This window comes from Strix aluco, chromosome 25, assembly GCF_031877795.1.
Source record: "Strix aluco isolate bStrAlu1 chromosome 25, bStrAlu1.hap1, whole genome shotgun sequence".
Taxonomy (NCBI): Eukaryota; Metazoa; Chordata; class Aves; order Strigiformes; family Strigidae; genus Strix; species Strix aluco.
Genome location: NC_133955.1, coordinates 4,979,785 through 5,006,911, shown reverse-complemented (window position 1 = coordinate 5,006,911; position 27,127 = coordinate 4,979,785). Strand labels below are relative to the sequence as shown.

The 27,127-nt window shown below is 45.2% G+C and overlaps 3 protein-coding genes across 6 annotated transcripts; all 3 read left to right on the top strand.

Moving 5' to 3' along the window:
• The first annotated feature begins 3,072 nt into the window (after positions 1-3,072).
• Positions 3,073-9,625, top strand: TREM1 (triggering receptor expressed on myeloid cells 1). The gene is made up of 8 exons (XM_074850319.1): positions 3,073-3,190; positions 4,133-4,483; positions 4,859-5,176; positions 5,827-6,156; positions 7,208-7,283; positions 7,665-7,780; positions 8,176-8,225; positions 8,680-9,625. Exons 1-8 carry the CDS (start codon positions 3,142-3,144, stop codon positions 8,884-8,886), a joined length of 1,497 nt encoding a protein of 498 aa, XP_074706420.1. The 5' UTR covers positions 3,073-3,141; the 3' UTR covers positions 8,887-9,625.
• Positions 8,955-17,723, top strand: LOC141934681 (triggering receptor expressed on myeloid cells 2-like). Of its 3 annotated transcripts, XM_074850321.1 has the most exons (5): positions 8,955-9,006; positions 12,066-12,471; positions 15,036-15,380; positions 15,736-15,790; positions 16,192-17,723. In XM_074850321.1, the coding sequence occupies exons 2-5, from the start codon at positions 12,339-12,341 to the stop codon at positions 16,406-16,408; spliced, it is 750 nt and encodes a 249-aa protein (XP_074706422.1). In that variant the 5' UTR covers positions 8,955-9,006; positions 12,066-12,338; the 3' UTR covers positions 16,409-17,723. The 3 variants fall into 3 exon arrangements, with proteins under 3 accessions (XP_074706422.1, XP_074706421.1, XP_074706423.1); XM_074850320.1 differs by lacking the exon at positions 8,955-9,006 and having other exon boundaries at positions 12,352-12,471; XM_074850322.1 differs by lacking the exons at positions 8,955-9,006; positions 12,066-12,471 and adding an exon at positions 14,686-14,791.
• Positions 17,724-18,491: 768 nt separating this feature from the next.
• On the top strand, positions 18,492-24,767 carry LOC141934717 (uncharacterized). Of its 2 annotated transcripts, XM_074850383.1 has the most exons (7): positions 18,492-18,662; positions 19,736-19,789; positions 20,668-20,817; positions 21,989-22,088; positions 22,857-22,960; positions 23,182-23,234; positions 23,833-24,767. In XM_074850383.1, exons 1-7 carry the CDS (start codon positions 18,620-18,622, stop codon positions 24,166-24,168), a joined length of 840 nt encoding a protein of 279 aa, XP_074706484.1. In that variant the 5' UTR covers positions 18,492-18,619; the 3' UTR covers positions 24,169-24,767. The 2 variants fall into 2 exon arrangements, with proteins under 2 accessions (XP_074706484.1, XP_074706485.1); XM_074850384.1 differs by lacking the exon at positions 20,668-20,817.
• The last annotated feature ends 2,360 nt before the right edge of the window (positions 24,768-27,127 follow it).

Here is a 27,127-nt window from a genome sequence, read left to right as displayed (position 1 = left end):
CTGGATCACACACTCCTCAGACCAAGAATTCAAACAAAATGCTACATTATTCTATTTCTAACAAAATTTGCTACATTAGTCTCCTTTTTCTCCATTTCTGTGAAAAAAAAAGGACAAGTTATTTTAAGGCTTACCTCAATTTTATATTCCTTCAAATATTTTTGCAAGAGGCTTTTTTGTTTTCTTTTTTTTCCCCAAAACCATGGCCTGAGATAAGGCAGCCTAAGAATTTACTGAGCAACTCCTTGCTTGCTAAATTCTTCCACAAAGTCTGAAAAAAATAATGACTTCCTCTACCAGAGGTTTTATACTAACTCATTTGATAATGGGCTGAGGCTGCTCAGCTGTGAACGCTGATGAGTTTCTCCCAGCTCTGCTGTGATCATGGTAACAGGAAAGGAGAGATGGAGCACTTGTGTCTTGAAATTGCTACTACACCTAAATCTAGCAGCTGCTTCCTGTCAGAACTTAGGACACTGTAGGAAAATAAGTTGCTATGGAAGAGGTAGAGAGAGTGGGCAGTGTGTGAGGTACAGAGGACTGAGGTCCCAGCTGAAGCCAGGGTCTGGATTTCACCTGTGAAGGCTTTAGCCCATGGTGGATACGTCATTCATGGAAGATGTGTCATCATGGCTCTTAGCTGGGATTTATACTGTGGTTCTTATGTTCTGCAGTGGTCCAACACCACTCTGTTATGGAGCTGAAGAGTCTCTGTTGTATGTCCCTGTAATGTCCAGGACTACAATGCTACAAGGAAAGCCTGGTGCTGAAGGAAAGATAAATGTGGTATCACCACCTATCAGCATATCAAAACAAGGCTCATTCTGAGAGAAGTGCTATACTTGATGACACCCAGAAGGGGACAATCACTGTCACAATGCAGAAGCTGCAAACTGAAGACTTAAGAGTGTACTGGTGTGCATACTGTACGGGTTCTCATTTTTCCCAGATAATTGAGATTATGCTCTCTGTTGCCAAGAGTGAGTATATATTTTTAAGGAAAATGTGGGGCATTTTGTAGATTTCTGCCTCACTTTATCCGCTTACCTTTTCAGTGGTTTGTATTACCTTCTCCCAGGTTACTGAGGAATAGCCATAGTAGGTCAGACCAAAGGTCTCCAACGCTGGCTGAAGCAGATAATTAGGAAGGAGTATAAAAACAGAGAAGCACATAGAAACAGCTCTCCAGAATACTCTCCCAGCCTCCAGTGATTTTCTGGAGAGGATATTTTTGATATAATAGTAATGGCTCAATTCTTTTTTCTCTTTAATTCATCTACTCATTCTGCTGACACATAAAAACTTCTGGTATATGAACATCCTGTGGCAGCGAGCTCCACACTCGATGCATGTGTGGAGAATTTCCTTTTCTCCTAACTAGTGACTTCCTTCTTATAACAGACACTGAATTATTGCTCTTGTTCTCTCTCTCCCTGCTATTCCTGATTTTATAGACTTTTGTAATATCATCCCTGTCATTTCCTTTCCAGGTAAAAAGTTGTTTTAGTAATTTCTTGTGCATCAGGTGCCTCAGATCTCTCTCTGTCTTCGCTGTTTTTCTCTGATCACCAACTTAGCTGATGAATTCAGAGCAAAGACTCCTGATGTTTCTGTTACAACAAGCTTTGTTTTGTTTGGGGACATGATTATATTATTCCAAACTTGCTTCAGAAGGACAGAATATTTTGGATATTATTTTATTTAGCATCCCAGTTCAATTCGACCCTCCTGAAGCTAAAATGCCTGTAAACTGGATTACAATATTGTGCTTATTCTAATTGTGGGAAACTGATGTAATTGGGCATTTTGTCTGGACCTTACTAACCAGTTTGACCTTTTCCAGAAACCCAAGGATACATAGCTAGGCAGATGCAGTCTCTCTGCTGAGTGCCCATACAACATGCAAGATTACAAGGCTGTGTGGAAAAGTCTGGTGCAAAAAGACAATTGGGAAAGAGTGTGCTGTCTCGGAGAGTGCAGAAAAGACGAGCAGACAGTATGAGAGTAACACCCAGAAAGGAAGATACACCATACGTGAAGACACCCAGAGGGGAGTTCTCAGCATCACCATGGAGAAGCTCACAGTACAAGACACTGGGGAGTACTGGTGTGCTCTTTATGATGACTCTTGCCTCTTGTGAATACAGGAAATTAAGCTGGCCATTTTCACAGGTGAGTCTCTTTTTTTTTTTTTTTTTTTTTTTTTAAATTGGAGAAACTCCTTCCTCCTCATTTTTCTTGCAGACGAATTCACTTCCCAGGCTTGCTGACCCACCTGCTCCACCCATTCTCTGCTCCCTGTACTCCTCAGTTCATTTACCTGGTAGGCTGCTCCTGACTCCCAGTTCTCTCACCCTGTCATCTCCAGTTCCTGAATCATATGGGGGACCAAAAGGACATGCAGAGCCAGGAAGCCGTGTTTAACTGTCCATTTTCACAGTAAGCCAACAGCCAGTCATGTCAGGAGCTGCTTTGAATGGATTATTTTATATTTGCATTGTTTCCCCTGTACTTAAAATCACTTCAGTCGTGCCTGTGGAGATAATGTGCAAAAGCCAAATGGTTCTGGTTTGGTTTCTCCAGCTGGGCACTCTGGGGGTAGGTACCCCGAGGGGTCTGTGCACGGCAGAGCACAGGGTACAAGAGGACTGGCTGGGAGGATGGAGATCTGGGATCCCAAACAGCATGGTCTGTGGGAGGGTCCATGCAGGCACAGCCCAGGACTCATTGCTGCCCTGGGTTTGAGGAGACTTCCCAGCAAGGGACTGGGCAGAGGGCATCTTGGGAGCCCAGGGAGAAGGGCTAGGCCAGGGCAAGGGATTTGCTCCATCTCCCATGGCTTGGGACAGCCAAGGCCACTGATTTGAGGGCAGAGCATGGCACGGCCAGGTGAGAGCAGCAAAGGGCCTTTGCCACGAGGACGGGCCAAGCTCTGCTCTCAGCCACTTCCTCAAATGCCCTCTGAAATGATCTTAATATCAGTTTTGTTGCAAAACATGGTGAAGGATTTCCGCGGGAAAGCAAGACCTCAGGCACTTCCTTCAGCAGCGTCACTGTGATGCAGGAGGGCTCACAAGACAGACACTTTTAAACGGGACCCATCAGGCAGCTCCCAGCAATGCCCCTTCCCTGAGCTTGAGGATGGCCATGGAGCTGAGAGTCCTCCTGCTGCTACTGCTCTGCTTCCCAGGTAAGAGAAAGGCTGGGCATACCTCAGGCTTCCCACGCACCCGGGGGCAGTGGGACACCTTTCCCCACTCCCGCTGCCTGTGGAGCTCCACAGCGAGGGGGAATCCAACACCAGCAGGACTCTGAGCTGGGCAACTCATGGCAGAGGTGGGGAGGGAAAGGGCAGCCCCAAATCCCACCACTGCCCACCTGGCTCCTCCAGGTCTCCAGGACAAACAACCCTGGGAGCACAGAGCTGCGGCCTCCCCTAGTTGGCATTTTCCATCACACTGCCCGGCTCTGCTCGACTCCTCCAACTGCACTCGTGGCTCAGGACAGAGCTGCTTGGGGCACCCGCCTGCCTTCCCTGCCATCCCAGCAGAAAGCACAAAGCTTTCAGCATGTTGGGGAAATCAAGGCAGCCCTGCACCTAGCACAGCCCCACATCCATGAGTCGCTGGGCATCCTCCGAGGGTGCGGCACGGAGGAGCTGCGGGCTGTTGGGGTAAGCTCAGAGCCAGCCATGGATCGAGCGTTTCATCCCCAGCACACCACTGCCCCGGCTCCTTCCCTCTGCCCCATCCCGCCATCCCGTATCGACGGCCGCTCGGCTCCTGAGGGGCACGGCGCGGGGAGCGGTCAGTCTCTATTTTGCCTGCAGCGAGGAGCAGTAAGAATGGGGCTGGGCTGATGGGGGAGCTCCAAACACTGCACCACCACGGGCTTGAAGGTCCAACACCTCTAGCACCCACATGTCTGTGGGTTTTAAATCACGTTTGCAGTCCCAGCTGAAATCTCAACACTGGCCACCAGAAATCAACCTTCCCCTTTCCAAGCAGGTGAATTTAGCAGGGGGAATGGATCTTGGTTTTCAGAGTTTCTCCAGCCACAAGTGCCCATTGGGGAGTGTCTGAGGCAGCCCTGCATCAGCTCCCCTCTCCCTCACCTCATCTGATATTTACAGGTTTCCAAGCCCAAATACTTGAGTCTAAGGAGAGACAATCGGAAGGAAGCACGCTCTATGTCCAGTGTCCTTACACTACACAGTTTAACTACTATCAGCCAAAAGTCTGGTACCGTGTGAGAGATGGTAAAGTGGAGGTCTTAGCGCTGATGACCCACCCAACAAAATACTTACACACAAACCAGACCACAAATGGGAATGTTACAATAGAGGACGACCCCGTGCATGCGACTGTGTTCATCACCATGACTAACCTCCAGACAGAGGACTCAGGCATATACTACTGTGCTTCCATTTCCTACAGTTACGGGTATCTTCTACTAAAGGTGATCTCACTGAATGTTTTCAAGGGTGAGTACCTTTTTCCCCACACAAACCCAAGTCTTGTCAGAAAGCAACATCATTCCTTCCCCCACTCTGTTCCCCCTCTCCCACACAGCTGTGTGACTTCCCCCAACCCTCACCACTCCCCCACCCTCCCCAGGCTCACACGCTGCCTTCCCCGCTCACACAGACACGGTGTGAAGGAGCCTCACAGACCCGGCTGGCCCTGCAGGCTCTTGGCTCTCTTATCCTGCCCTACCTCACCCCTGCCCTGACTGATGGGCCATCCATGAGGGAGTTGCCCCAGGGCAGACTTTGGCCCAGGTGCCCAGCTCAGGCCAGGAGGTGGATGCCCATGTGCCCACCGCTCGTGGATCAGTGACTACATTTCCTGTTTTGCAGAGCTGCATGCGTGGGAGTTGGACAGTCTCTCTGTGCAGTGCAAATACAGCGCCTGGGTGCACAGCACAGATGTAAAAGTCTGGTGTCGAAGCACTCAGACTGGCTGTGAAGTTGTGGTGAGGACAGATTACCCTTCAGCACAGCGTAACAGCAAAGCTCTGGAAGACAGAACACTGATCCAGGATGACAGCCAGAGAAGGACTGTCACCATCACCATGCACAAGCTTCAGGCCCGGGACACTGGTGTGTACTGGTGTGGGCTCTACCGACACTCTGATATTACCCTGACAATGGAGGCCAGCGTCAATGTGTCCAAGAGTGAGTACCTGCTGGCAGCCAAATGTGGATGTTGGCACATTTCAGCCCCACCTCCCCTGCTTGTTCTCCCCGTCATCCTGAGCCACACTGCTGCCACCGCACAGCTGACCCCCATCGCTCCCTGTCTGTCTGTCTGTCTCCCTGGCAGACACACTGACAGCTGCGCCCTGGGCCTGTGAAGCCAAAGCTCAGGCCTGGCCCTTCATGCTCTGGCTGCTCCCAGCAGAGACTCAGGGGAGGTTTCCACGGGCTCCCAACGCTTCCCAACTGCTCCCCACAGCACCGATCCAGGGGCTCCAGGAGCAGCTTCCCCAGCTCAGCGCTCGGCTCACCCACGCTGGGTGCTGCTGGAGACCTCCTTCACTGCCAGGCATTGTTCTTCCTCTGGCCCCACAACTGCCAGCCCTCCCTGGTCCTTGCCTCCCAGGCCCTGTGGGCTGAGTGCCTGTGGGCACGTGGTCCTTGAGGGAAACAGAAAAAGGGGACAGAACCCATCCAATTTGTAACTCACCTCTGCACAAGTAATCTGGGTCTTCACGTCTGGGGGTAGAAGGAGGTCCACGGAGCGTTCGGCACACGGCATGTATTCCAGTGATGGGGTGCCATTGTGCTTGCTTTTGGATCTCCCCAACACGCCGTGTTTTTTCCAGGGACCCAACAATACACAGCCAAGGAGTCAGGCAATGTCTCTGTGCAGTGTCCATACAGCGCCCCAGAGTATGGGGCTGTGAGCAAAGCCTGGTGCAAAGAGGGAGCTCTGGAAGACTGTAATGTACTGGTCACCACAAATTCGAAGCCCCCACAGTACCACAGGACATTTCAGCAAGGCAAACTCACGATCCAAGACGACACCAAGCAGGGGGTTGTCACTATCACCATGGGGAAGCTGCAGGCGCAGGACTCCGGCGTGTACTTGTGTGCGCTTTATGAACACGATCACATTTTCCGAATGGTGGAGGTTACGCTCAATATTTCTGAGGGTGAGTACTGACCTGTAGGGAAATGTGGTTGGTTGTAGATTCCAGACTCACTTTCCTACTCTCTCCCTCTGCCCAGTTTACACCACCTCCCTTGATACATCTGATGTGTTTCCCTGCCCAGACCCTGCATCATTGTACCTTCTCACGCTAACCACGCTACGGAACAGCAGCAGGGACCAGAACTGAACCACACGTGTGTGCTGTGTTGCTTCTCTTTTACCTGAGAGCAGCTTCGGCCATTTTCGCAGAGGCGTTTCTGTCACTCCTTCTCATGATAGCAGTTCTGCCCCTTTAGAGTAACTCATCCCTTGGCTTTCAAAGACTATTAAGACCTTCACATTTGGTTGCCAAGGGGACAACCTTTAGACCCATATTTTAAAGATTCGTGACTTGTAGGTTTTATTTCAGCATGATGTTTTAACAATATGTGGTAACACTTAAGCACCTGATTGTGGCAGACCAGCACCATGCTGCTACCTTTTTTTCGGGAATGTGGCAGAGCAGCACTGAAGGGATTCGGCAACCCAGAAGATGAGAGGGGATGGCATAATTCTCTAGGAGAAACTCCTAACACATGGGACTGAATGCAGGCTCCTGCACACACAACCTTCCCTGGGCACAGAACCAGTCCTGGAAGCAATTCTTACCGCTGAGTCTTTCACAGACAATGCTCTTTGCTTTGTTCTCAGCAAGCCCCTGTCTGCTTAAGCACAGAGTCGTTAAGTACTTCATTGCTACCTGAAGATCTTTGTCACAGAGCATATCTGCTTGCACTTAGAGCACTTCCTTCTGCCCTGATTTGGGGTGGGTACACACAGAGCAGGGCTCCTGCTGCGCTCCTTGACCCCCACTCCCACATTTTGATCTTTACGTTGCTTTACCTGCTGCCAGCAAGTCTTGATGACACAGGTTACAACCTGGGCAGCTTGTCTGGGCTGGTGTCACACAGGGAGTGGATTTATATCCATGGTAGCAACAACAAGGAAGTTTATCTGGTAAATGCAAAGCAGCCTAGTAGTGATTATTCTTTGTGTCATGTTTGTGATTGCAGTAACGGCTGGAACAACTTTGTTAGGTACTGGAGGCACAAATCAAGGAACTCCCTCTGGCGACACCCCAGCACCAAGGTAAGGCCTAAAGAAAGTCTCTGAGCTTGAACACAGACATGAGTTATTAATGTCTCATCCACAATACTCCTGTCTTCCTGGGGTCGGCAGTCTCTGTGGCAAAACACAGAACAAACAGGCAGTACCTGCTCCAGAGAGCCTGGATCTGTGCTCTGAACTTTGAACAGTGGCTTGTTTTTAAAGCCTGGAGAGTAGTTTAAGAAAAGCTCAGAAGGCACAGTCAGGTAGAAAAATCATTGCTCCAGGAGAACCAGACCCTCCTGCCAAGTGCATAAAAGCTCTTTCTGTCCCTTTTTTGGTCGTTGTTTGGTAACGGGCTACACCAGCATTGTGTTGTGCTACCATCTAACACTGGTAACTCCTTTGCTCTCCTGGCTTCAGCTCACATGTAAACTTCTTCATCCTGCTCTCTGGGATCCTGAGCATCCTGTTCATCCTGGCACTCATCAGCTTGATAACACTGTGCGTCAGGCGGCACAAGCAGCTGAAGAGAAGAGGTATGTGGAGACTGGTGATGCCTCGTGTTCTAGTCTGTACTAAACTCTGACCACCACTTCCACTTCAGGTGAGCTTATTCCCAACTCACAGTGCCCTGGAGAAGATAAGGCAGGTGCAGCCTGGGAGCCTCAAGGCAGGTTCCTGGCTCTGATCTCCTCTCACAATAAGTCAAACCCATGATCCTCCAGACTTTGCACAGGACACCTCTTAATGTGTTAGAGGAGAAGTAAAGTGTTCACCAGACTCAGGGTAGATGGGTCCCACTGGCACACCCACTGCTTCTATCACTGGGCAATCCCACAGCTTTCCCCAAAACTCCTGAAGCACAGGCAATGCCCAGGCATTTCATGGACTTCACTACTTCTAAAACCTCTGGTTTTGGTTCTTTCCAAAGGTAACACACAAGCAGAGGACACCTATGAAAAACCAGAGGACATAGCACAGGTAAGGAAAATGATACATTTCCCATATGGTCCTGAATCCCTTACCAATAGTATCTGGCTGATCCATCTGATGAGGACATTGGTGCTCATTTTTGGTTGTGAGCAGGAGGGGAAATGCTGTTTGTCACAAGAGAGAGGAATGTTCCTAGGTGGAGAGAGAGGGGGGTAATTAGTGTAAGGAAACTCCAGTAGGAAAAAACCACAGTGGAGCAAATTCTAGTAACCTCTGAGAAATAACCCAAAGACTAGAAACCAAGGTTAGACAATGAGGTTGTAACCTGTATCCAGGAGAGGTGATGAAGGAAAGAGTTTTCTGTTCTTTCACCTCTGTCATGACCAAAGGTAAGTTTTTACGTTGCTTCTCCTTTTCTCCCTGGCAAAATCTTGTTGTTTTGGTAACAGCTGTGGCCTGGCACTGAATCATGCTTACAAGTGTTTTCCTTTTCTTTTCATAGCTTGACAGCACTGAAAGAATAGAAAGTCCCAAGGATGACAGCAAAGACCTAAAATATGTTACCCTGAACTTTACATCCCAACTCATCCCTGAGGACCCTCTCTACTGTAATGTTGAACCAAGTCAGGCTCACAGGAAACCCAAAGATGAAAATGTGGAATATGCTATCATTGCACTCAAGCAGGTACCAACGAATGACAAAGGATGAAGCACGGAATCCCAAAACAATCCAGAAATGGGAGAAAAGAACTGGAATACAAAGTGGGAATGAGGAGTAGAAGGTGTGCGGATGGACACTGGGGAAAGATCTAAGTTTTTGCTGCCATGAGTATGTTGCCTATATATTTTAAGACCTCCCTCCTATTAGAAGCCAGTAGAGAACTTTGCCACGAGTGTGCAAATTCGCTTGGGTCAGACAGAGGTGCTGGGTAATTGTCAGGATCCCTTGCACATCTGCTTTCTTCAATTCCATTAAAATGCAACTCTTTTGGAGAGGCAGGTGTGGAGGACTGACCTTTTGAAAAAGAGCAATATTCGTCGGGACATGGATGGGTTTGGTATTTCATCTATGTTCACTGGTAGAAACTCTATCCCACGCCTAAGGGTTCAGCTACTATGGCCAAGCAAACTCACTCCAGTGCTGTAGGGATAAAACTCTAACCTTGCCGTGAGCGGGTTCATTTACCATGTAAAGGGTGGGGGATATGAGCACTGGATTATAAGAATAAGCAGAACCAGCATCTACCCAAAGGCAAATAGCTTGAGGGTGTATTGCAACACGATGATATGCTGCATTGCAGACTTTGCAAACCGAGGACTGTGCTGCCTGAATCTGAGCACCAGAAGGTCTTGTAGCTCCAAAACAACAACAGTGTGTATAAGTAATATGGACACTTGCTGAGATTGAATGCAAATTCCCCTATTACCTGAATTTATCAGTCTGCTTAGGCAAGAAGTAAGATGGTAAGAGGCTTTCAAACTAAAGCTAAATGTTTAGCTTTAGATCAAGAGATAGAGTGTGTGTGTTGGAGTTCGGGGGTAAGAGGGAGCGAAGGTGATGACACTACTGAGTGGATGTACAAGTGTCCCTTTACAGAGTGCAGAGGGTTGTGGGATGGATTCAGCGCAGCTGCTGTGGATTACACTAGTGAGAGTCTCCAACACTGTACCTTCTACACAACTCAATTATTTCCAGGCTTGAGGACTGAATTTGCTCTCAGGGTCATCCACAGCCACAGCATATTTATGCAGCCTTTGAGGCCTGTACATTAAAACCAGAATGAAGCAGCAGCTGAAATCTGAAGTCACGGGCATGGCTTCCCATGTGTGCCTTGTGCAGCCTGCCCCATCCTTTCACCACCCTCTCATCCAAGGCCCTTACTTTGTTCAACAACTTCTGGCTGGCCTGCTGCCTTACACCCTCCATTCCCCAGGAACACACAAACTGGCTGCTTACGCCAAGGCAGTGTGAATCAAGACAAGCAGGGAGAACCAAAAATGAGTATTTCTGGGGAAAAGAAAGAAGGGAACAACATGTGGTATTACACCAGAGGAGTGGACAGGGTGCTGGCATGTTTTTCACAGAGTTTGCCTTGCTGTGCTAACTGCAAGGGTGAGCCCTGAGGCAGACATGACGCTGGGCTGTACAGACAGTAGCATAGAGCCAGAAGCTGGTAGGCTGTGTGCAGAAGATGCAGGAAATGTGAGAGACAACAGAGGAAGGAGTATAAGAGGGCTGGTCTCAACATCAGATGATGTAACAGAAAGGATACGATGGTACTTAAGACTGGATTATTTACAGATGAAAATGTCCAAGTCAGTCAGACGCGCAATATATTTATAGATGTCCAGTGCTGCTCTGATGCAGGCTGGCAATTTCCAAGAGCTGCCACAGGAACACCAGGCTGGCTGGGACCTCATCAAACCCTGCTAGCCTGAATAATCACACCTTCAACTTTCAAACATGTTTTTCTCACTTTCATTGTTATGAGGCATCTTTGCAGCTCTGCAGGAATCACCAGCCAGTCTCAGATGTACCTCTGGTTTTTTGCAGCACTTTGCTGGACTTCGGACAGCTCTTCCCAGCCTGTTCACTAGTGCAGCTGGTTCTGTGGAAGTTCTTTGGAAGACCACTACAAACCAGCATGCCTATTTCCAGCACTTTTTATTTTTTTGCCTACACCATAGAAAGCAAGCTTTTGTGGCTTCTTCTAAAGTCATAGGAGACCAGAAAGGCATGTGCAGCTTCATGGGAGAGCTCACCAGGGCCTTGGGAAGTGATACCATTACTTCCCCCTCTCTGCTGGAAACACTCCAAATGACACATTTGCTGCCTTTATTTAGCAGTCATGTGGTGAACAATATGAAATGAGTTTGCTGGGACTCAGTTCAATTTCTCCAAAAGACCAGAAACTCTGACACTTTATTTGGCTGCACCAAGCTCTGCAGACAGGTGGCAAATTTAAGGGGCCTGAACCACTCCTTGTCCTGGAGCCAGTCACATCCAACAGGCTTCTCTTGCTATGGCTGCAGCAGGGAAGCTGATCTATTTTTTGAGATTTTCAGAGTTGACATGTTTAACTTGAAATGACAGAAAGAAAAGAAAATGATTCTGGAAATGGTTCATTCTCTCCACGATTCCTCTATTTGCTGTTCATGCAGTTACACTGGGTCAAACAGTGGAAGAGTGATAGTAGAAAACAACTGAGTGGAAGAGAAACATTTTCAGGGAGACAGTTGCTTCTGATCAAAGAGAAGCCAGATTTGTGCTCACTGGAGCAAGAATGAACAAAAACTGCCATCAGTAAGCCTCACAGAGAATTTTTGGACACTGTAAGGTACCATTTTCCTAAACACCAATCAGAGGAAAGAAAAAGGTGGCACATTTCTGAATGGATAGACCCTTAGGTTTATCTGCCTGTTAAGAAGCAGATAGCACATGAGTTAAGAAGCCAGGGTCTATTGGTATTTGCATGGAGGATCTCCAAGTAAATAAGTTTTAAAAAGAAAAAATAGCAATGCATCCACAGCATACCAGTTTGCTAACGCTAAAGGAGGCTCCATTAACTGCAGTCCTGGACTACCACATCAGTATGGCACTGACGGGCTCTGAATCAATGTCCCCATCCCTTGATCTTGTGTCCTTTCTGCTAGGCACAAAATACAGATGCCTGTTTTGCTCATCTAAAACACCTCACAGCTTCACCCAACACAGACCTTCCTGCCTTTGGTTATATGTCAAATAGGAATGCTGCATGTGCAGGCTCTTCTAAATCTTCTTTCTCCTGAAAATAACCCACAAGATTATGTCCTTGCCCTCCTTTCACCCTCGTGATGCTGACTGAGCTACCTGCAGAGTCTCAGTGAGAGCCGCCCTTTCCCTTTCAGCTTTCCAGAAATTCAGCCCATGTGAAGTTTGCATGTAACGCCTGCTCTGGTAGACAGGCACCATTGCTGCGCTGAGGGACTCCGGGGACCAGGGCTACAGGCCATCACATGATGCTCCCTTTCAGGCCGTCTAGACAAAATTACGGCTGTGTGTGGGCAATGCTGATGCCTGAATTTTCAGCCCACGAGAGAAATGCCTGTCCTTGGTGAATTGCTCAATATTCAGAATGAAAAAGATGCCAAGTTCCTGTGCTCATTCCTTCCGGCAGAGCAATGAGGAGGGAAAAGCAAGCTGCTCTTGGGCAAGAGCCTTTTTCACTTTTCTCCAGACTCTTCTCTTGTCCCCTTTGCTGCTCGGCTGACATGGAGAAGCTCGTGCACCTCATCTTCTTGATCTTCTTGTCAGGTAAGAAAGCGTACATGGCCTGGGGTTTCAGCTAACAGATAGGGTAAAGGATTGCTGCAAAACTTAGTCTCCACTTGAACCTCGTGTGAGGTTACTGATAAAGCTATGGGAAAAGACTGCACAGGTTTTGAAACACAGCAGCTTTTTCCTGGATGCAAAGGCATCTGCGTTGTAGCGTGCAGTTCTTTGGAAAACCAGTACAAACATCTACTAAAGATAAAGGGTCTCACTGCCTGTCTGTGCCCTGTGAGGCCCCATGCAATGCAAGCAGAGGGAACCTGGAGCACTGCAGTGTGTTCTGTGCTCTGCTCTTCCTCCCCAGTTAGACTGCAGGGATAGCAGACTCCCTCCTCAGAACTTGCTCTTTTCCCTTAACTTAACAAAGGGCCAGCGGTGATCCAAGTGCTGAGCTCTTCTCATAGGGATCCTTTTGTGTCTGAGCAGGAAACACCATTGACAGAAATCGTGTGCCTTCTCAGAATAAAACGTGAGATTGCAAAATTGCATTTTTGCATTTGTAGGGCTTCGAGAGTAAATTGCAGCAGCTAGGGTTCAAGAGGAGGAAAATAAAACTCGATGAAGGGGACATCTCTGAAATCTTGGGCACTTGGCTATTTTCAGCTTGGAAAGCAACGTGCATCTGAAAGGAGAAACAAGGCACAGGGCCCAGCTGGCAGCCTTCTCTGTCCATCTTTGATCCCAGATACTTGCAGCAGTGCACAGAAAGGCAAGAGATTCAGGCTTTGAGAGCACAGAAGCCTGTCTCCAAAATCTGAACGAGTTTGGAAAAAAGTCCACTATACGTTTTTCAGTAGCACACAACAGTGGAGGGGGAACACAAATAGTAAATGATCTGTAAGCAGAACTGGTTGAAAAGATAATGACACAAACTTTTCCACAGGGGCATCAGCAAATCTTTAAATGCCATGATTCTGATCAAGAGATTTTGTTGCAGTGCTGTTTCTATTTGAAACAAAACCAAAAAACAAAATGCTGGGGCTGTTTCAGGAGCTGACGGGGAGAACTGGGGGTGAGAAGGGGTCCACAAGAGGAATAGGAGAGGGAGTTAAAATGTTCAGAGGAACTGGACAGGACTGGCCTGGAGATGCAGTGAGGTAAGCCTTGACTGGAATAACTGAGTCGAGCAAAATAGCAGGATAAAGACTTGTAGGTGTCGGATACTTGGAGAGCACAGATCCATTTTTATGCTGCCTTCTAGTCAAGCCTGAAAGATCTTCAGAGTTTTTAGTTTACAATTCACTTAGAATGGTTGAAATTATTTTAAGAAGTGTTATTAAAAGGCTTGGCCAGCACACAGTCCTCACGAGAGCCTATTTTTTAATTTACTTCCATTTTATCACTACTTACAGTTTCACAGAGGGCACTAGCCTCTGAATTTTCACTAGGAATACAGAGATTTCCACAAATACCACACTGCACTTCTCTCTGGAAGTATTAATAGTACAGACTGTCCCCTCTGCCTTTCCCTACCATAAAGAGGAATGGAAATTAGAAACAAGGAACTAAGGCAGAAAAGAAAAAAGACCAAGCAGCCAAAGACCAGTTGTCAACATGATTAAAATTAATAGAATATTAGAAGATAGGGTGAAAAAAATTGCTAAAATCCTGGATTTAGAAATTAGGAGTGGGATTAAGAAGTAAGATCTTAAACAGCGAGCTGGACACTGGTTTGCAGGTGTCACTGTGATTCTAGGGGATTCATTTTCCAGCACTGTGTTGCTTCTCTCTCGCTGTGTAAAGGGCTTTAAAATGGGGATAAACTTAATGGGCTTTTACTGCGAAGGACCGTTTCCACAGCAGAGGACTCCAGAGCCAAATCTGTGAACATATGTGGAAGTGCTGAGCTCTAGACCTGAAGCAAGCTGCCTTGCTGCAGCTGTATGCAAGTAAGCAGGCTGGACATTGCAGAGCAAGTCTAGCCTAAGGAAACAGAAACAATTTGTCATTATTTGGTCAAGCCATGGTTTTACGAGCTGCCTTGTGAAAAGAGCTTTTAAAAATCAAGACAGCTTGCCTGATGTCAACTTAATCTACCTGAAGGCCCAGCTTCACGCTCCTCAGGATGAGAGGAAAATGCAAGTTTATATTTAATTGCCTAATCATGCTGACAAATGGCTTCCCCTTACTGGGCAGGAGCCCAAAGATTACAGAAAGTGTGATGTGGTTGAGCTCCAGACTGCAATCCAGACCAGTCACCACAGGGCCAGAAAGGAAGGCAAGGACCAAAATTTCCTGAGCTTCAGAAAATCTGCAGTATTAATGAAGTTGATACCTCCTCCTTCCCAAGAATAGCTGCCTGGTAAGAGCCAAATAACACACCAGTCAGAGGGATCACTACAGACGTATTTCAAGAAAGTCTGAAGCAAGACTCTGAATCTGAGCACACTGTATCTTTCATGGGGGGTGCAGAGAGGTGACAGCCCTACAGCAGACAGCAGCCATCACTAGAGTTGTAAAAGATGAGAATGCCATTTAGCATAAACATAGTGGTAAGGGATAGATATGAAAGAGACTTGGCTCACCCCTTCGTCCTTCTCTCCTAGCATCCTGTGCTGCAGAGAACGTCACTGTGGTGTACGGAATGGAGGGGGACACCATTTCTGTCAACTGCACCTATAACCCCTGGCAGCAGCGGTGGAGAGAAAAGAGCTGGTGCAAGCAGATCGACGAGACCACATGCCAACACGTGGTGAGTGCCCGACGCTTCTGGCTGCCGTTCCTAAAGAACAGGAACGGCACCACCTCCATCAGTGACAACGTCCGTGAGGGGGTCCTGACAGTGACCATGAAGCGACTCAAGAAGCAGGATGCTGGGTTGTACCAGTGCAAAACTGACTACCTGGGGGAAACAAACAGCTTAAGGAAGGTGCAAGTGGAAGTGCTGACAGGTACGTCCTGGGGCTCTGAGTTTCATGAGTTCCCGAGTTCCTACTTAAATTTCACGTGTCTGCAGATGCCAAGGCCTCACCTTAGTAAACATCTACTTTTGTCTTACTCTAAGGAGGTGCTGTGTTTCATTGCCTCTTTTTAGTTCCTGATTTACAGCAATATGACCTCACTGTTACAGGACATCTAACACATGTCATCTGCTTATTGCTACACAGATTAATCTTCTAGCACACAGCCCTGTGCTCAATCTCAGTTTGGTTATATCTAAGCCTAGCTGGGGCACTGGTGTTGGTGGCACCAATGAATATCACCCAGAAACATCTGTAGACTAAACTGTTCTGTTTCTATCATCAGCTGTCCTGGACACCCAGATGCCAGAGGAGCCTAGTGCTGTGCAGGGCATCTCCAGGTAAGCCATAAAACTTCCCATGCTGTGATCTCTTCCTAGGACTAAGGGAGATTAGCATCAGCAACCCCATTTGCAGCTGAGAGGAGTACCACCACATGCATATTCTCTACCTTTTCCTAATCTATGACAATTCCTAGAGCTGCTGTGGGGTTTCTAAACAGCAGCTTTATCCTAATCTAGAAAGTTCAGTGCTTCAGTGCCAAGCAAAACAACTCCTGCCAATTGTAATTTATCGCTGTGTGAGATAACATGTTATAGTTGTTCTAACCTCCTAGGCTCTGTTGTGCACAGGCAGGGACTGCCTGTTGCAGGAGATGTTACCATCTTCACATTGTGTACTACAAGAGTTTCTTTGAAGGCTGAACCATCCCCTTCATTGTTGTATTTATGGTTCCCTATAGCATCCCTCCTGAAGCTGATTTCACTGTCTTCTATATCATTGCTGGATTCCTGGTTACTAAGTTCGCGGTGGCTGTGCTGATCTTTATCATTGGCAACAGTAGGAAGAACAGAGAAACAGAGCAGAAGAACCCCAGCTTGAATGAGCAGCAGGTCCTCCCTTTCGCTGGTAACTTTGCACGTGATGGAATCAGCCCCTCCTGGGAGAGCACTGCTTAGGGCCAAACCAAAGGGAATCCACAGAGAAATGAACATCAAGCATTTGCAGGCAAAGCTTTGCCACCTGTCTTAAGAAAAGGATCGCCTGCTAAACATAGGTATCGATGAACCCATCACTCTGGAGAGGGAATGTCACCATCTACCACCTCTTCTCATTGGCGCTGACCAACTTTTTCCAACACAACTGAACTGAAAAGATGCTGCCAGTAACACCTGAACCTAATGGAAGAGGACGGGATCAAGGGCCAGAGGGAAAGGAGGAATATGAAGTCTTTCTGTCAAGAGATTCAGCACAGACTTATCTACGTGCAAAGATGCTTCCCCAGGCATGGTAAAGGTGAGAGAGCTCTACTCAGTTTTTCCCCAGCTCATTGCTAGGCCAGAAAAAACCTGCTACTCTATCCAGCTACTGGCAAATGCTTTGTTATAAATAAAACTATAGATACACCAGTAAACAGAAGTTCAGATAACACATCTCAACAACCATGTGTGGAGCAACTCACAAACACATCCACATAATGTAAAAATGGAGACATGGTTCTGTCTCAAATCTCCAAGAAATCTCTCATGATTCATTGAAGATCAGTGTTAAAGAACTAATAGCTTTTTTGAAGGTGTCCTACATGTCTCTACAAAACACTCAAATGCTTCCCCTGAAAGCATGAGATATAACTAGAACTGGATGGTTTGTATTGAAAGCTAACATTATTATTTGTCTAAAAATCAGTTTAACTGAGACTTTACTCTCTAAAAACTGAAGCTTTTGACACACTTTTGGCAATGCAATGCTCTGCTATCATCTCCAGTCAGTGCCAGTAGCTGTACCACACCACCACACCGAGTTATTCCAGTACTCATCCCCAGCATCATTCTACCAGGGTTTGAACTGAGACCCATCAGCTTCAAGTCATCTCAGAGCGCTGACAGGTGAGAGATTCTGTCTTTCCACGCTGATGAAGACTGTCTCTCAAAAACTGCCTTGGACAGTGTGGATCCCTGGTGAACAGTCACTGTGGAAAGGCATAAGGAACTGCAGAACATAGCAGAAAGGGCTGTGAAGTCTACATGCAGCTCTGAACCTGCTGCCTCATTTCTCAAATGTCTTTGTGAACAAAGAATGAACTGTCTTTCTGTATTTCTCCCCGTATTTTTTCTACCCTCTCAAGGGGATGTTACCAACATGTGATCACTGTTCATTACTCCCCAAAGTGAAGCTGCATTTAGCTCTCCCAGGAAGACCCCAAACACAAGGGCATTCACACTTCTTTTCCCTGCACTGCCTGCAAAACTAAATAAAATCAAACTGATTATCTGACTCAGTGTGGATTCGTGATAAAGACCTGCGGTACACCAGATCACAATACATCACCCAAGAAAGAGGCAACACTTAAAACGTGCTAGTGTGTCTATAATGTACAGAAATGCTCTGAGCCAGCTGGGCAGGTTGGCACATCCAGCCAGCTCCATTTAGCTCCACGCAGAAACAGCAGCTCAGATCCCCAAACCAGATCAAGCTCTGATTGTGCTCTGTCTAAACTAATTTCCTCTATTTCCAGAGGGTAAGTTAGCCCATACATAATCGCACACCACTGCAGCTGTACTAACACAAACCTAGCCTCAGTATTCCCGGACGGGACTGTGGTGCCCAGCTAGACATGCTATAAAACAAGAGAATCGCAGCTCTAACCAGGAGATTTGGGTCCTAATTCCAGCTGCAAACTGTTGAGAGACCTCAGGCAGGGCCATCCGCTGCCTCCATGACGGCACAGGGATGGTTCTCTACCACTGTACAAGGGCTTTGGGAACAAGGGATATAAAACTTGCATGTAAGTGCAAAGCAGCAGTAAGGGTGAACACATCTGACTGAAAGCTGCTCTGTAATATATCCAGGTAGCACTAAAGATCAAAAATGCCTATTTCTTTTCCAGGCACACAGCCTGATTGCTAAATATGGCTATCTAGACAACAATATATTTAAAGCGAAAAAGCAGCCAGTAAACATTATGCAGCCTTCCCACCCAAGAAGTAATATTAAGATTGTGGTTAAAAGATATTCTCAGCAATTCCAAACTGGCATCATCGCTCTGGGCAGTGGACGACTGCAAGTGACGGAGCAAGTTAGCTTCCTCTGCAGCAGAGAATTTCTCAGTGATAAAGAAGCTCTGGGATACATTTTTTTCCTCTCTGCCCTAAAACACTTTCTACTTCAGGATGGGGGGTTTTCCAGCCCTGCTGCTCTTGCTGGCTCTACCAGGTAAGGCTCAGACTCTTCATTTCTCCTAGGAACAGATGCTCTCTGTGCTGTTGCGTGCATTGCACACTGTTACTTGCTTGAGCACTTTTTATTCAGGCCATCTATAGCCAGGCGCAGAATGAGATTCCCAGAAGGCAATGAGGGGGAGGAAACACTCAGCCTGAAATTTGTTTATTTTAATTATACAAGCTTTTGGGTTCTCATTTTTGGTTATAGTAGTTCTGTAGTTTGACCAGAAACTGAACTTCATGGTGGGACATTTGGCAATCTTTGCCCTTCTCTCCCACTACTGTGAAGTTCTCAGTGTGAAATCACCTAGCACATGGGGAGGAAAATCTGTGCTTGTTGCTCTCCCCTGATGCATCATGGATCAGGTATTGTCATAGACAGGGTAGCTGCTGTTTGCTTTCTTATTGCAAGTAAATACTGAGTCCACAGAGAAGAACAATAGGAATAAAAATGGAAAAAGGGTAGTGGCACTAAGGCTAAGCATAGATGTTTATTTAGGCAAACCTACAGATTTAAATTACTCTTCTCAGATGCCCAGCCTGAGAGTCCCAGTGGTATAATGTAAGAAAAACTGGCATACTAAGCTGTGACTAATTTTAGCATGATTTTCTTCTCTCTTTGGAAGAATCATGCATGGCAGGAGAGGTCACGCAAGTGTTTCTGCATGCAGAGGGAGAGCCCTCCAGAGCTAACTGCTCGTATGATGTGCACAACAGTTTACATGAGAAGAAATTTTGGTGAGAGGAGCTGTCAGAAAAGTCTTGTCCGGTCTCAGCCTTGAGTTCCTCTTTAAAAGAAAGGATTAACCGTAACCATGCGCTGCATCGTTCAGTTGATGTTATAGACTTTGGGTGTGGCTGTTTTCTGTCATCATGACAGCACTTCGAAGAGAGAATTCTGGCACACATCAGTGTGGGGCGTGGGGTGATCTGAAGAATATTCTGCTGTAAAGAATACAGATGGTGGTTTCACCTGAGAGTGAGCTATGAGGTCAACAGTGCACTGGGTGGGAGACAGCCAAAATAAAACAAGAATGATGTGTCATCTCCATTTTTGTTTTGCAGGAGAAGCTGGTGTATCTAGACACGGAGATCCCACTAGAGGTTATCAAGGACAGGGTAAAATTCCATTATATAATTCAACATAGAACCACAATATGTACCTATATGTATGTAGAGGCAGAAGCGGCCAGGAAATTATTTTTGCCATATAAAATAAAAATGTTTCAAAGAAAAAAAAAAAAGAAAATAGTCAATATTTTATGGATTACCATCAAAAACAATGAATACAATTTTGTAGGATTGTATTAATCAAAACCAAATGGGGTTGGGACAGAAATATTTCAAATAAGTTAATGAAAACGAAAAAACAATATGTGCTTTTGCACAAAATTTTCCATTCTATGAAAAGCGTTTTACAGTCACAGACACCTGTCACACAGAAAAGGATTGATAACTGCTGGAGAAGACTTGTGAGGTGGAGCAGCACCATCTTAAACCTGAACACATGTATGAGGTATAAGAAATATGCTGAGGTGGCTCCACGTCCCAGCACCTGGGGAATTTGCCAGCAGTAACAGCCCCAGAACCTGACCCAGCCCATGTTCAGGAAGGGCAGCAGAAACCCCAATTTCCCATTTGCCACCCCAACTTCATCTCCCGGGGTTACCCTCCTCAGACTGCGGCTGCTTATTTCCTTGTCTTCTGCAAGTTCTCTTTGTGCTGATGTTTGCTCTGCCTCTTTGTTGGGTGAGATGTATGCCACCACGGGGATTGTTTTTTTCTGTCTTCTCCCTCTAATGAATCACCGCCCTATTTTCTTTAGAACTTGTAAAGCTATTTGCAAAAAAAAGGGAACTCCCTGTCCCTCCATTGCTCCTATTCTCTGATAGCCAACATCAGGAAACTTCAATGTTTTATTTGGTGCAAAATGGTGTCCCAAATTAGATGTCAACCTATTATCAGAGGTAACTCTGATCAAAGTATTGTTAAAATAGGAAGGACTGAAATGATGAATGACTTCTCATGGAAAATGATTAGAGTGTGGCTGAAAAAGCTCCAACTTAATGACTCAGGAGAATATCATCTTGAGAGTCATTTCCAAGGGAGAAACAAACTACTGAATAGGATTATGCTGGAAGTTTTGGGTGAGTTAATCAAAGAATTAATGATCTTCTAAAAGTCAGCAATTTCTTACCACTTGACAAGAAAGATTACAGGTCAATGTTGAAGAGCTCTCTTCTAAACCTGGAAATTTCCTCAGACACAGATAATTCCTGAATTTCTTTTTTTTAAACAAATTTTTGATACATACTAATGGTATAAACAAATTGCAGCCAACTGGTGGGGGAGTCTGGCTTGGCTTCATTGACTAATGAAATTTCAGATTTACATCAGCAGATGAAATGGACTCCAAGCAATCTGAATCTTTGCCTGAATTTCTGCCTGAATTCATCTCTTTGGCACTGTTCATTAGTAAACTTCTGTATTTTAACACCTTACTTCCTTTTCTGCTTTTAGCCAGCATAGAAGGCAAAAAACCAGAAGATACTTAGTGGAAGCTATTCTTTGATTTGTCTGACGTGACAGAGAAATGTGTATAGGAATCACATGATGCATCTTTTTTCTAAGATGCTTCCGTTCTAACAGCATTCCAGTGCCCAAATAAGCAATTCAGTTTTCATATAGTTCTCTAAAACGGTATGAATTTTCATAGCTGACCTACACCTTCTAGAAAACTCATCTCCTGCAGGAGCTGTCCTTTCCCTTTGATCTGTCACAGGACCCAAACTTGTAAGGAAAGCAGAACCCAAATCTCATTTGTCCCTCTGCACACAATATAATCATTGAGTAAGTAGGTTTTCCAAGGCATCATGCAATCAAGTATCAAAGATTTTGCAAGAATTAAAAAAACATCAGAGGACCACAACCCAAAGGGAAGAAAACTGGAATCACAGGATGTCTGTTCTTGTCCTACTAGCTACTTACTACTAGCTCTTTGGCTGGGCCTACACTTGATGTTTTCATTTAGATACACTGATAACAGGTATTATCAACAACCCAAACAAAACTCCCAGCTCTTACCTGAGGAACTGGTTGATCCCATTCCCGTGATTCAGCTGCATTATCTAACCTTCTTTTATTGGTAAATAGCACAGGATGAATTTTCTTGTGCAACTTCACAATTTCATAGCTAACAAGCAAGCAGTAACTGTGGACCATTCTACAAACCTGCAAAGCAGGATTTTTTGGCATGAGGAATAGTCACCAGGGATGGATTGATGTGGGAAAATCACCTGCTCTTTGGTTTATTTCAAGGGGAGAGCTGGAATCAGGATGCAGATTTAGACACCATTTCATTTCCCACTAAGAAGGCGGATGTTGCCAACCCCACAGATGACAGCAATAAGGATCACAGGTAAAAAAATGAAGACTCCCAGACTCTAAGTATAGCATTCTGGATGCACTGCAGGATTTGAGGAGTGGTGTGACAAACAACTGAGGCATGTGTACGCACACACATACACACACAAAGAGGCTTCCCCTTCTCCCCTGTAGAGTTTGGTCTGAACTCCCCAAGTCCCATGAAAAGCTGTAGAAGGTTCCTATCCATTTCAGGGACACTAGGCAAGGTTTCTACTGAAGATGCTCAGTTTGACTGTGTTCTTACTTTCTACCTGGTTAAAAAAGGGACAACGATATGGCCCATGCAATGCTACAATGACTCTGCCTTTTGTACAAGCAGCCCAGCCTAAAACCACCAGCTAAACAACACAGCATGTCAGATGAGAGTTATTACCAGGCCTGATCAAAGGTGACCCTATTAATGATCCTGATCAAAGAGAGACCATGAGAAGGGCTACTGCATCCTGATGAGGGATGCCTTTGAACTCTGGTAGCACTGCAAATGACTGCAGGAAGAGAATTCAAGCTCTTGAGTATTCCCCAGGCTTGCCAAGTGCCAAAGAAAATACAGCTGAGATGGATCCTCTGTGGCTGTAGATCAGTACTGACCTCATGGAACCACGCTTGTTTAGAGACAGCAGGGGTAATATTTGCATGCTGAATTTTTATCCTGGAACCATAATCCATTTTCAAACACACAAAATCCCCTCCCAAATTAACCTATTTACAGTCACCTCTGGTGCTGTAAATAGTAATGGAGATATTGTACTTTTCCCTGCAGGACTCTCTATGCTCTCATGGTGCTGAGTTCTTTCCTGCCTACCACTGCTCTGATTGCTACTGTTATACTCCTCATCACCACTTACATCAGAAGGAAAAGGGCAGGTAAAGCTCCCTAATCCTCTTGTCTAGTTTTCCTGCCCCCACAGCTTGTTGTCCCACCAGGTCTGTTCATAGCAATCATTGTCCAGGGTGACAATGAGACTGGGCTGAGAGTGAAATGCAAGATGTGAGTTAAATTGCAGGGAAGGGATAGTGGGGGTAGTGATTTTTAAAATGAAAATTTAAAGGTTTACACTCAAAGGAAATTCTGTCCTTCATGGCAGGAAAAGGGATGGACTTTGGCAGACACCCCTCTTTCAGACAAGCAGCACTGCAGGTAAGACATCATGAGAAATCCCACATTCCTGGTGCTTTGTTCCATCTCTGTCATGCAAAGACTGCGTCTGTGTTCACCACTCACGGGGAGTATAAAACACACAAGCATCCACACGCATCCACTCAGACTAAAGCTAGCTGTCTGTGTTTGTTAGCTGTCTGACATCTTGTTGCAAAGCAGACACAACCTAACTTGGTTAAGTCATAGCCCTTCTGCATATTTTTGTTTATAGTACTCTGAAAAATAAATATAATAACAAATATATATTTTTGATAATTAACTGGCCTTGAATCTTCAGCCACATCACCAAAGTTTCTCATCAAAGGAAAACTTCGCTAGTTGCAGTCGCCCTAAATATTTGGTGTGTTAACTGTTGCTGCAACTACGCAGTCCCTTAAATCTTAGGAAGTGGAGTTTTGTGCAGAAGTTTTATAAACTTCCCTGAGCACACTTTCCCTTTTTCCATGCATCCCCTCCCCTCCTCCCCAGTTTCATGATACAAGGAGAAAATATTTGTGGTTGTAGATGAACTAAGACTAATATAGGCAAAAAATGCTGAATTCCTTTTTTTTTTTTTTTATTCTTTGTGGCCTCTCAGAAGGACAGAAGAAACAAAGCAAGTAGAATGGCAGAAGGGGAACTGAATGATAGTACAATCTATGCTGTCATAAGGCACCAACCTCAGCCGAAACCGGAAGATGTTATATACGTCAACATACAGCCTTCACCAAAAGTTTTCTTCCACGTTCAAGAACCATCAGGCAACTCAGTTTCCTCAGGGCCTGTGGAATATGCTACTGTTATCTTCAGAGCCTCAACTTCACATTCTGGAACTGAAAAGAGAAAACCAGGTCCACCTAAACAAAGCAGCACAAAGCCCTGGGCTTGTTCACAGAATTTTGCTGAACTGCCCTTAGAAACAACCCATTTGTAACCAGTTGCTGCAGCTGGATACATATGGGATGCGTGGCAGAAAACAACTGAAAGGAGGAGGCACAAGGATGCACAAACCTCCCCTGAAAAAATAACTGCACTTTTCTAATAGTACAGCATCACAGTTCAGCTATTGGTAAGCAAATCTAGCAGAAAGCTGTGGTATATTTGCTTTTTCTAAATTGTTCTATTTTTAAACAACAGGCAACTATAAACCCAAATACAGGAAACTGGTTTTCTCTGGTAGCGACTGATACAGTGTCACAGTCAACAAAGGGCTGTGAGATACCGGAACACGATGTTTCCTTTTAGACTTTCTTCAACAGCTCACTTAAATACTCATATATAAAATGTTAATTATTGCCCACTCTGGTAAGATCCAAGTCAACAAAGTGGTAAAGAATCTGATTTATTTTAAACACACGAGTTGTTTCATGGACTTCAGAGAGAAAAGTGATGCATTTGGCATGTTTTAGTAAATGGGTCTTATTGAAAAATATTTGTCCACATTACAGTATAAAATGTCTTCAGCTTGAACACATGGGTGTAGAATTTACACACAACATTATTTATTTTTACAAATAAATAACTTTGTATTTCCTTGCCTTTAGTGCTTGTTATTAATGCCACACCCATGCTACAGTACAAATCTAGCTTGACTTTATTATAAATTACACATTTTGATCAAACTACTGAATCCTGTTATCATGGTGATATGTGAAAACATCCATTAGGGATTATGGATAAATCCCATTAGGGATTATGGATAAAATTCATCTGACTGAGATTTTCATCTTAATTCTGTGAGTTGGAGCTCGAGGATGCTGAATATGATACAAAAATGGTTTTAAGTTTTTGGTGTTAAGATTGCAAGAAGTCCCCAACCTAGGTACTGGGTGGCATGGGAGGAAAGGAAAGTGAAAAGGCAGAGAATAAGTCCATGAATCATATAAACTCCACTCTGCCTGTGAGTGCTTGTACTGTTCTAAAGGGTGTGGGGGAGAGAGAGAGAGAGGGAGGAGAGAAGGAAATTCTGTTGACTGGTCTGATGCAGCTACATGATAACAGATTATTTGTCCCTCTATTGCAAATTCTCTGAAAATAAAGCTAGAAAAAAAAAAGTAACAGCTAAAGAAATCAATTTCTGGCTTCCTAAACAGGTTTGCATGAGTGCATTGTTCACTTCCTGTCCCAACTTCCCATTTTGTGTTCTTGCATGCTGTTATTTCCTTTTCTTCCTTTTTTTTTTTTTTTTTTTAAATCATCACTGCCTTGACCAACTCTGGAAAGAATGAATGACTGACACCCTTGTGCTTTGGGTCAGTTTTGAGATGTCAAAAGTGTTGGTGTGGGGACCATACCATTAAGGTCTGAAATGATACACGACAGGAAAGTCCAGTGGTTAACATAATAGGCTTCTATATACACATTCATCTCCTTACTCAGCCCCTTTGAAAGCACCTAAAACCTTCTGTGCCTAAATTCCTTATCTGGGTGCAATGGCATACACAGTGAAAGTTCTGAGGGCCTCAGATCCTAAAGTAATAGAAGTTAAATAATGAATTTAACAGAGAGGCTCACTGGTATACCCTTCTTTCCATCTACAAAGCTGATCTATCATATGATGAATTTGAGGGTGGTTCTAGGGACAGTTTATCTCTGGACGGCATCAGTACTCTGTCACAAAATGTAAAAATGTAACTGCCTGATTTAAGATAAAGACACAAGAAATATTCTCAAATCTTTCTAGATTTGTAACATCTTGCATCCTTCTGTGCAAATGATGGAGATTTGCTAGTAACCTGGTCTGCCTACAATGAAGGAAGAATTATCATAAGAGCCAGTTCAGACTGGCATGTTTGGTAGTTACGTTTGGAAAACATCAGCAGCCCATCCAATCTACTTCTGTTACACTCAGCTGCGGAACCACCTTCAGGGATGGTCTAATTTAGGTACGAGCAGCCTCTGGACATCTGGGACATTACGGACCTGGCCATGTCTTCTGACAAGCCTGACAAGAGACAGCTAGTCAGTGTCCTAGTTCTATATCAGCTGTTGAATAGTGGTGTAGACATGTATCTGGCTCATGTCTCGCACATCCTCCCAGCTCTATCTTTCATTTGATGGTAGCAGGAAATAAAGTTGCAGCATTCTAGGAAGTGGCCGTATCAGATGGGCAGGGCACAGCTGACAGGATATAAGAGGACAGGAATTTTTTCTAAGACTGAGGCTATTAGTCAATACATTCCATTCCAGTGCCTCCAGACATCTCCTCTGTCCTTCTACAAGACATCTAGTTAAAACTCACTCAAAATCTAAACATTCTCTGCAGCCTATGGTGAAAGAGTTACTTTTTTCTTGTTTCCTTCAAAAGCAGGAAACACTAAGAGGACAGTTGTTATCTCTAATAGGGAGTAAACGAATGTCCATATCACTAGTGGCTGGGCACCTTCATCTGCTACCTGCAAAGAGCTCTTGCCCTAAGTGCACTCTAAGAACATAACAATCATCAATAAATTCTACTCTAGAGATTCTGCTAAAGTAATCACAGTACTATGCCATCTAAGTGCTTTCCAGTAGCAGTTTTGCAAATTGGGTAAAATTTGCCATATGCCTAAGAAGCCACGGAGATTTAAGCGAAAGGCAGAGATGAAAAGGACAATGTTTTATTAGCCATCATATAAACCATCCAGTTCTGCTCTGTCTTGAAGAACCCACAGAAAGCAAAAAGGGAAAGTAAACTGAGTTTTGGATATACTACAAACTACAGAGGCCAAGGAGTGTCCTGCTAGACAAAACAAAGTTGCCTAGTAATTGCAAAATATTGATTACCAGAAAGGAAAACTAAGGAACAAAGGACAAGAGCCTGGCAACCGTGACTAGCCCAAGATTAGCAGATAGAGGAACTTCTCTCCAAAGTGAGGGATTGCTTTAAATTAGTCTGCCCCTGGTCTTGTTAG

Coding starts and splice junctions, on each gene's coding strand:
- TREM1 (XM_074850319.1), top strand. CDS start 3,142: ATGGCCATGGAGCTGAGAGTCCTCCTGCTGCTACTGCTCTGCTTCCCA. Junction 3,191..4,132: donor GCTACTGCTCTGCTTCCCAG/GTAAGAGAAAGG, acceptor TGATATTTACAG/GTTTCCAAGCCCAAATACTT. Junction 7,781..8,175: donor CAAGCAGCTGAAGAGAAGAG/GTATGTGGAGAC, acceptor TTCTTTCCAAAG/GTAACACACAAGCAGAGGAC.
- LOC141934681 (XM_074850321.1), top strand. CDS start 12,339: ATGAGGAGGGAAAAGCAAGCTGCTCTTGGGCAAGAGCCTTTTTCACTT. Junction 12,472..15,035: donor CTTCTTGATCTTCTTGTCAG/GTAAGAAAGCGT, acceptor CTTCTCTCCTAG/CATCCTGTGCTGCAGAGAAC. Junction 15,381..15,735: donor GCAAGTGGAAGTGCTGACAG/GTACGTCCTGGG, acceptor TTCTATCATCAG/CTGTCCTGGACACCCAGATG.
- LOC141934717 (XM_074850383.1), top strand. CDS start 18,620: ATGGGGGGTTTTCCAGCCCTGCTGCTCTTGCTGGCTCTACCAG. Junction 18,663..19,735: donor GCTCTTGCTGGCTCTACCAG/GTAAGGCTCAGA, acceptor TTTGTTTTGCAG/GAGAAGCTGGTGTATCTAGA. Junction 23,235..23,832: donor TCAGACAAGCAGCACTGCAG/GTAAGACATCAT, acceptor GTGGCCTCTCAG/AAGGACAGAAGAAACAAAGC.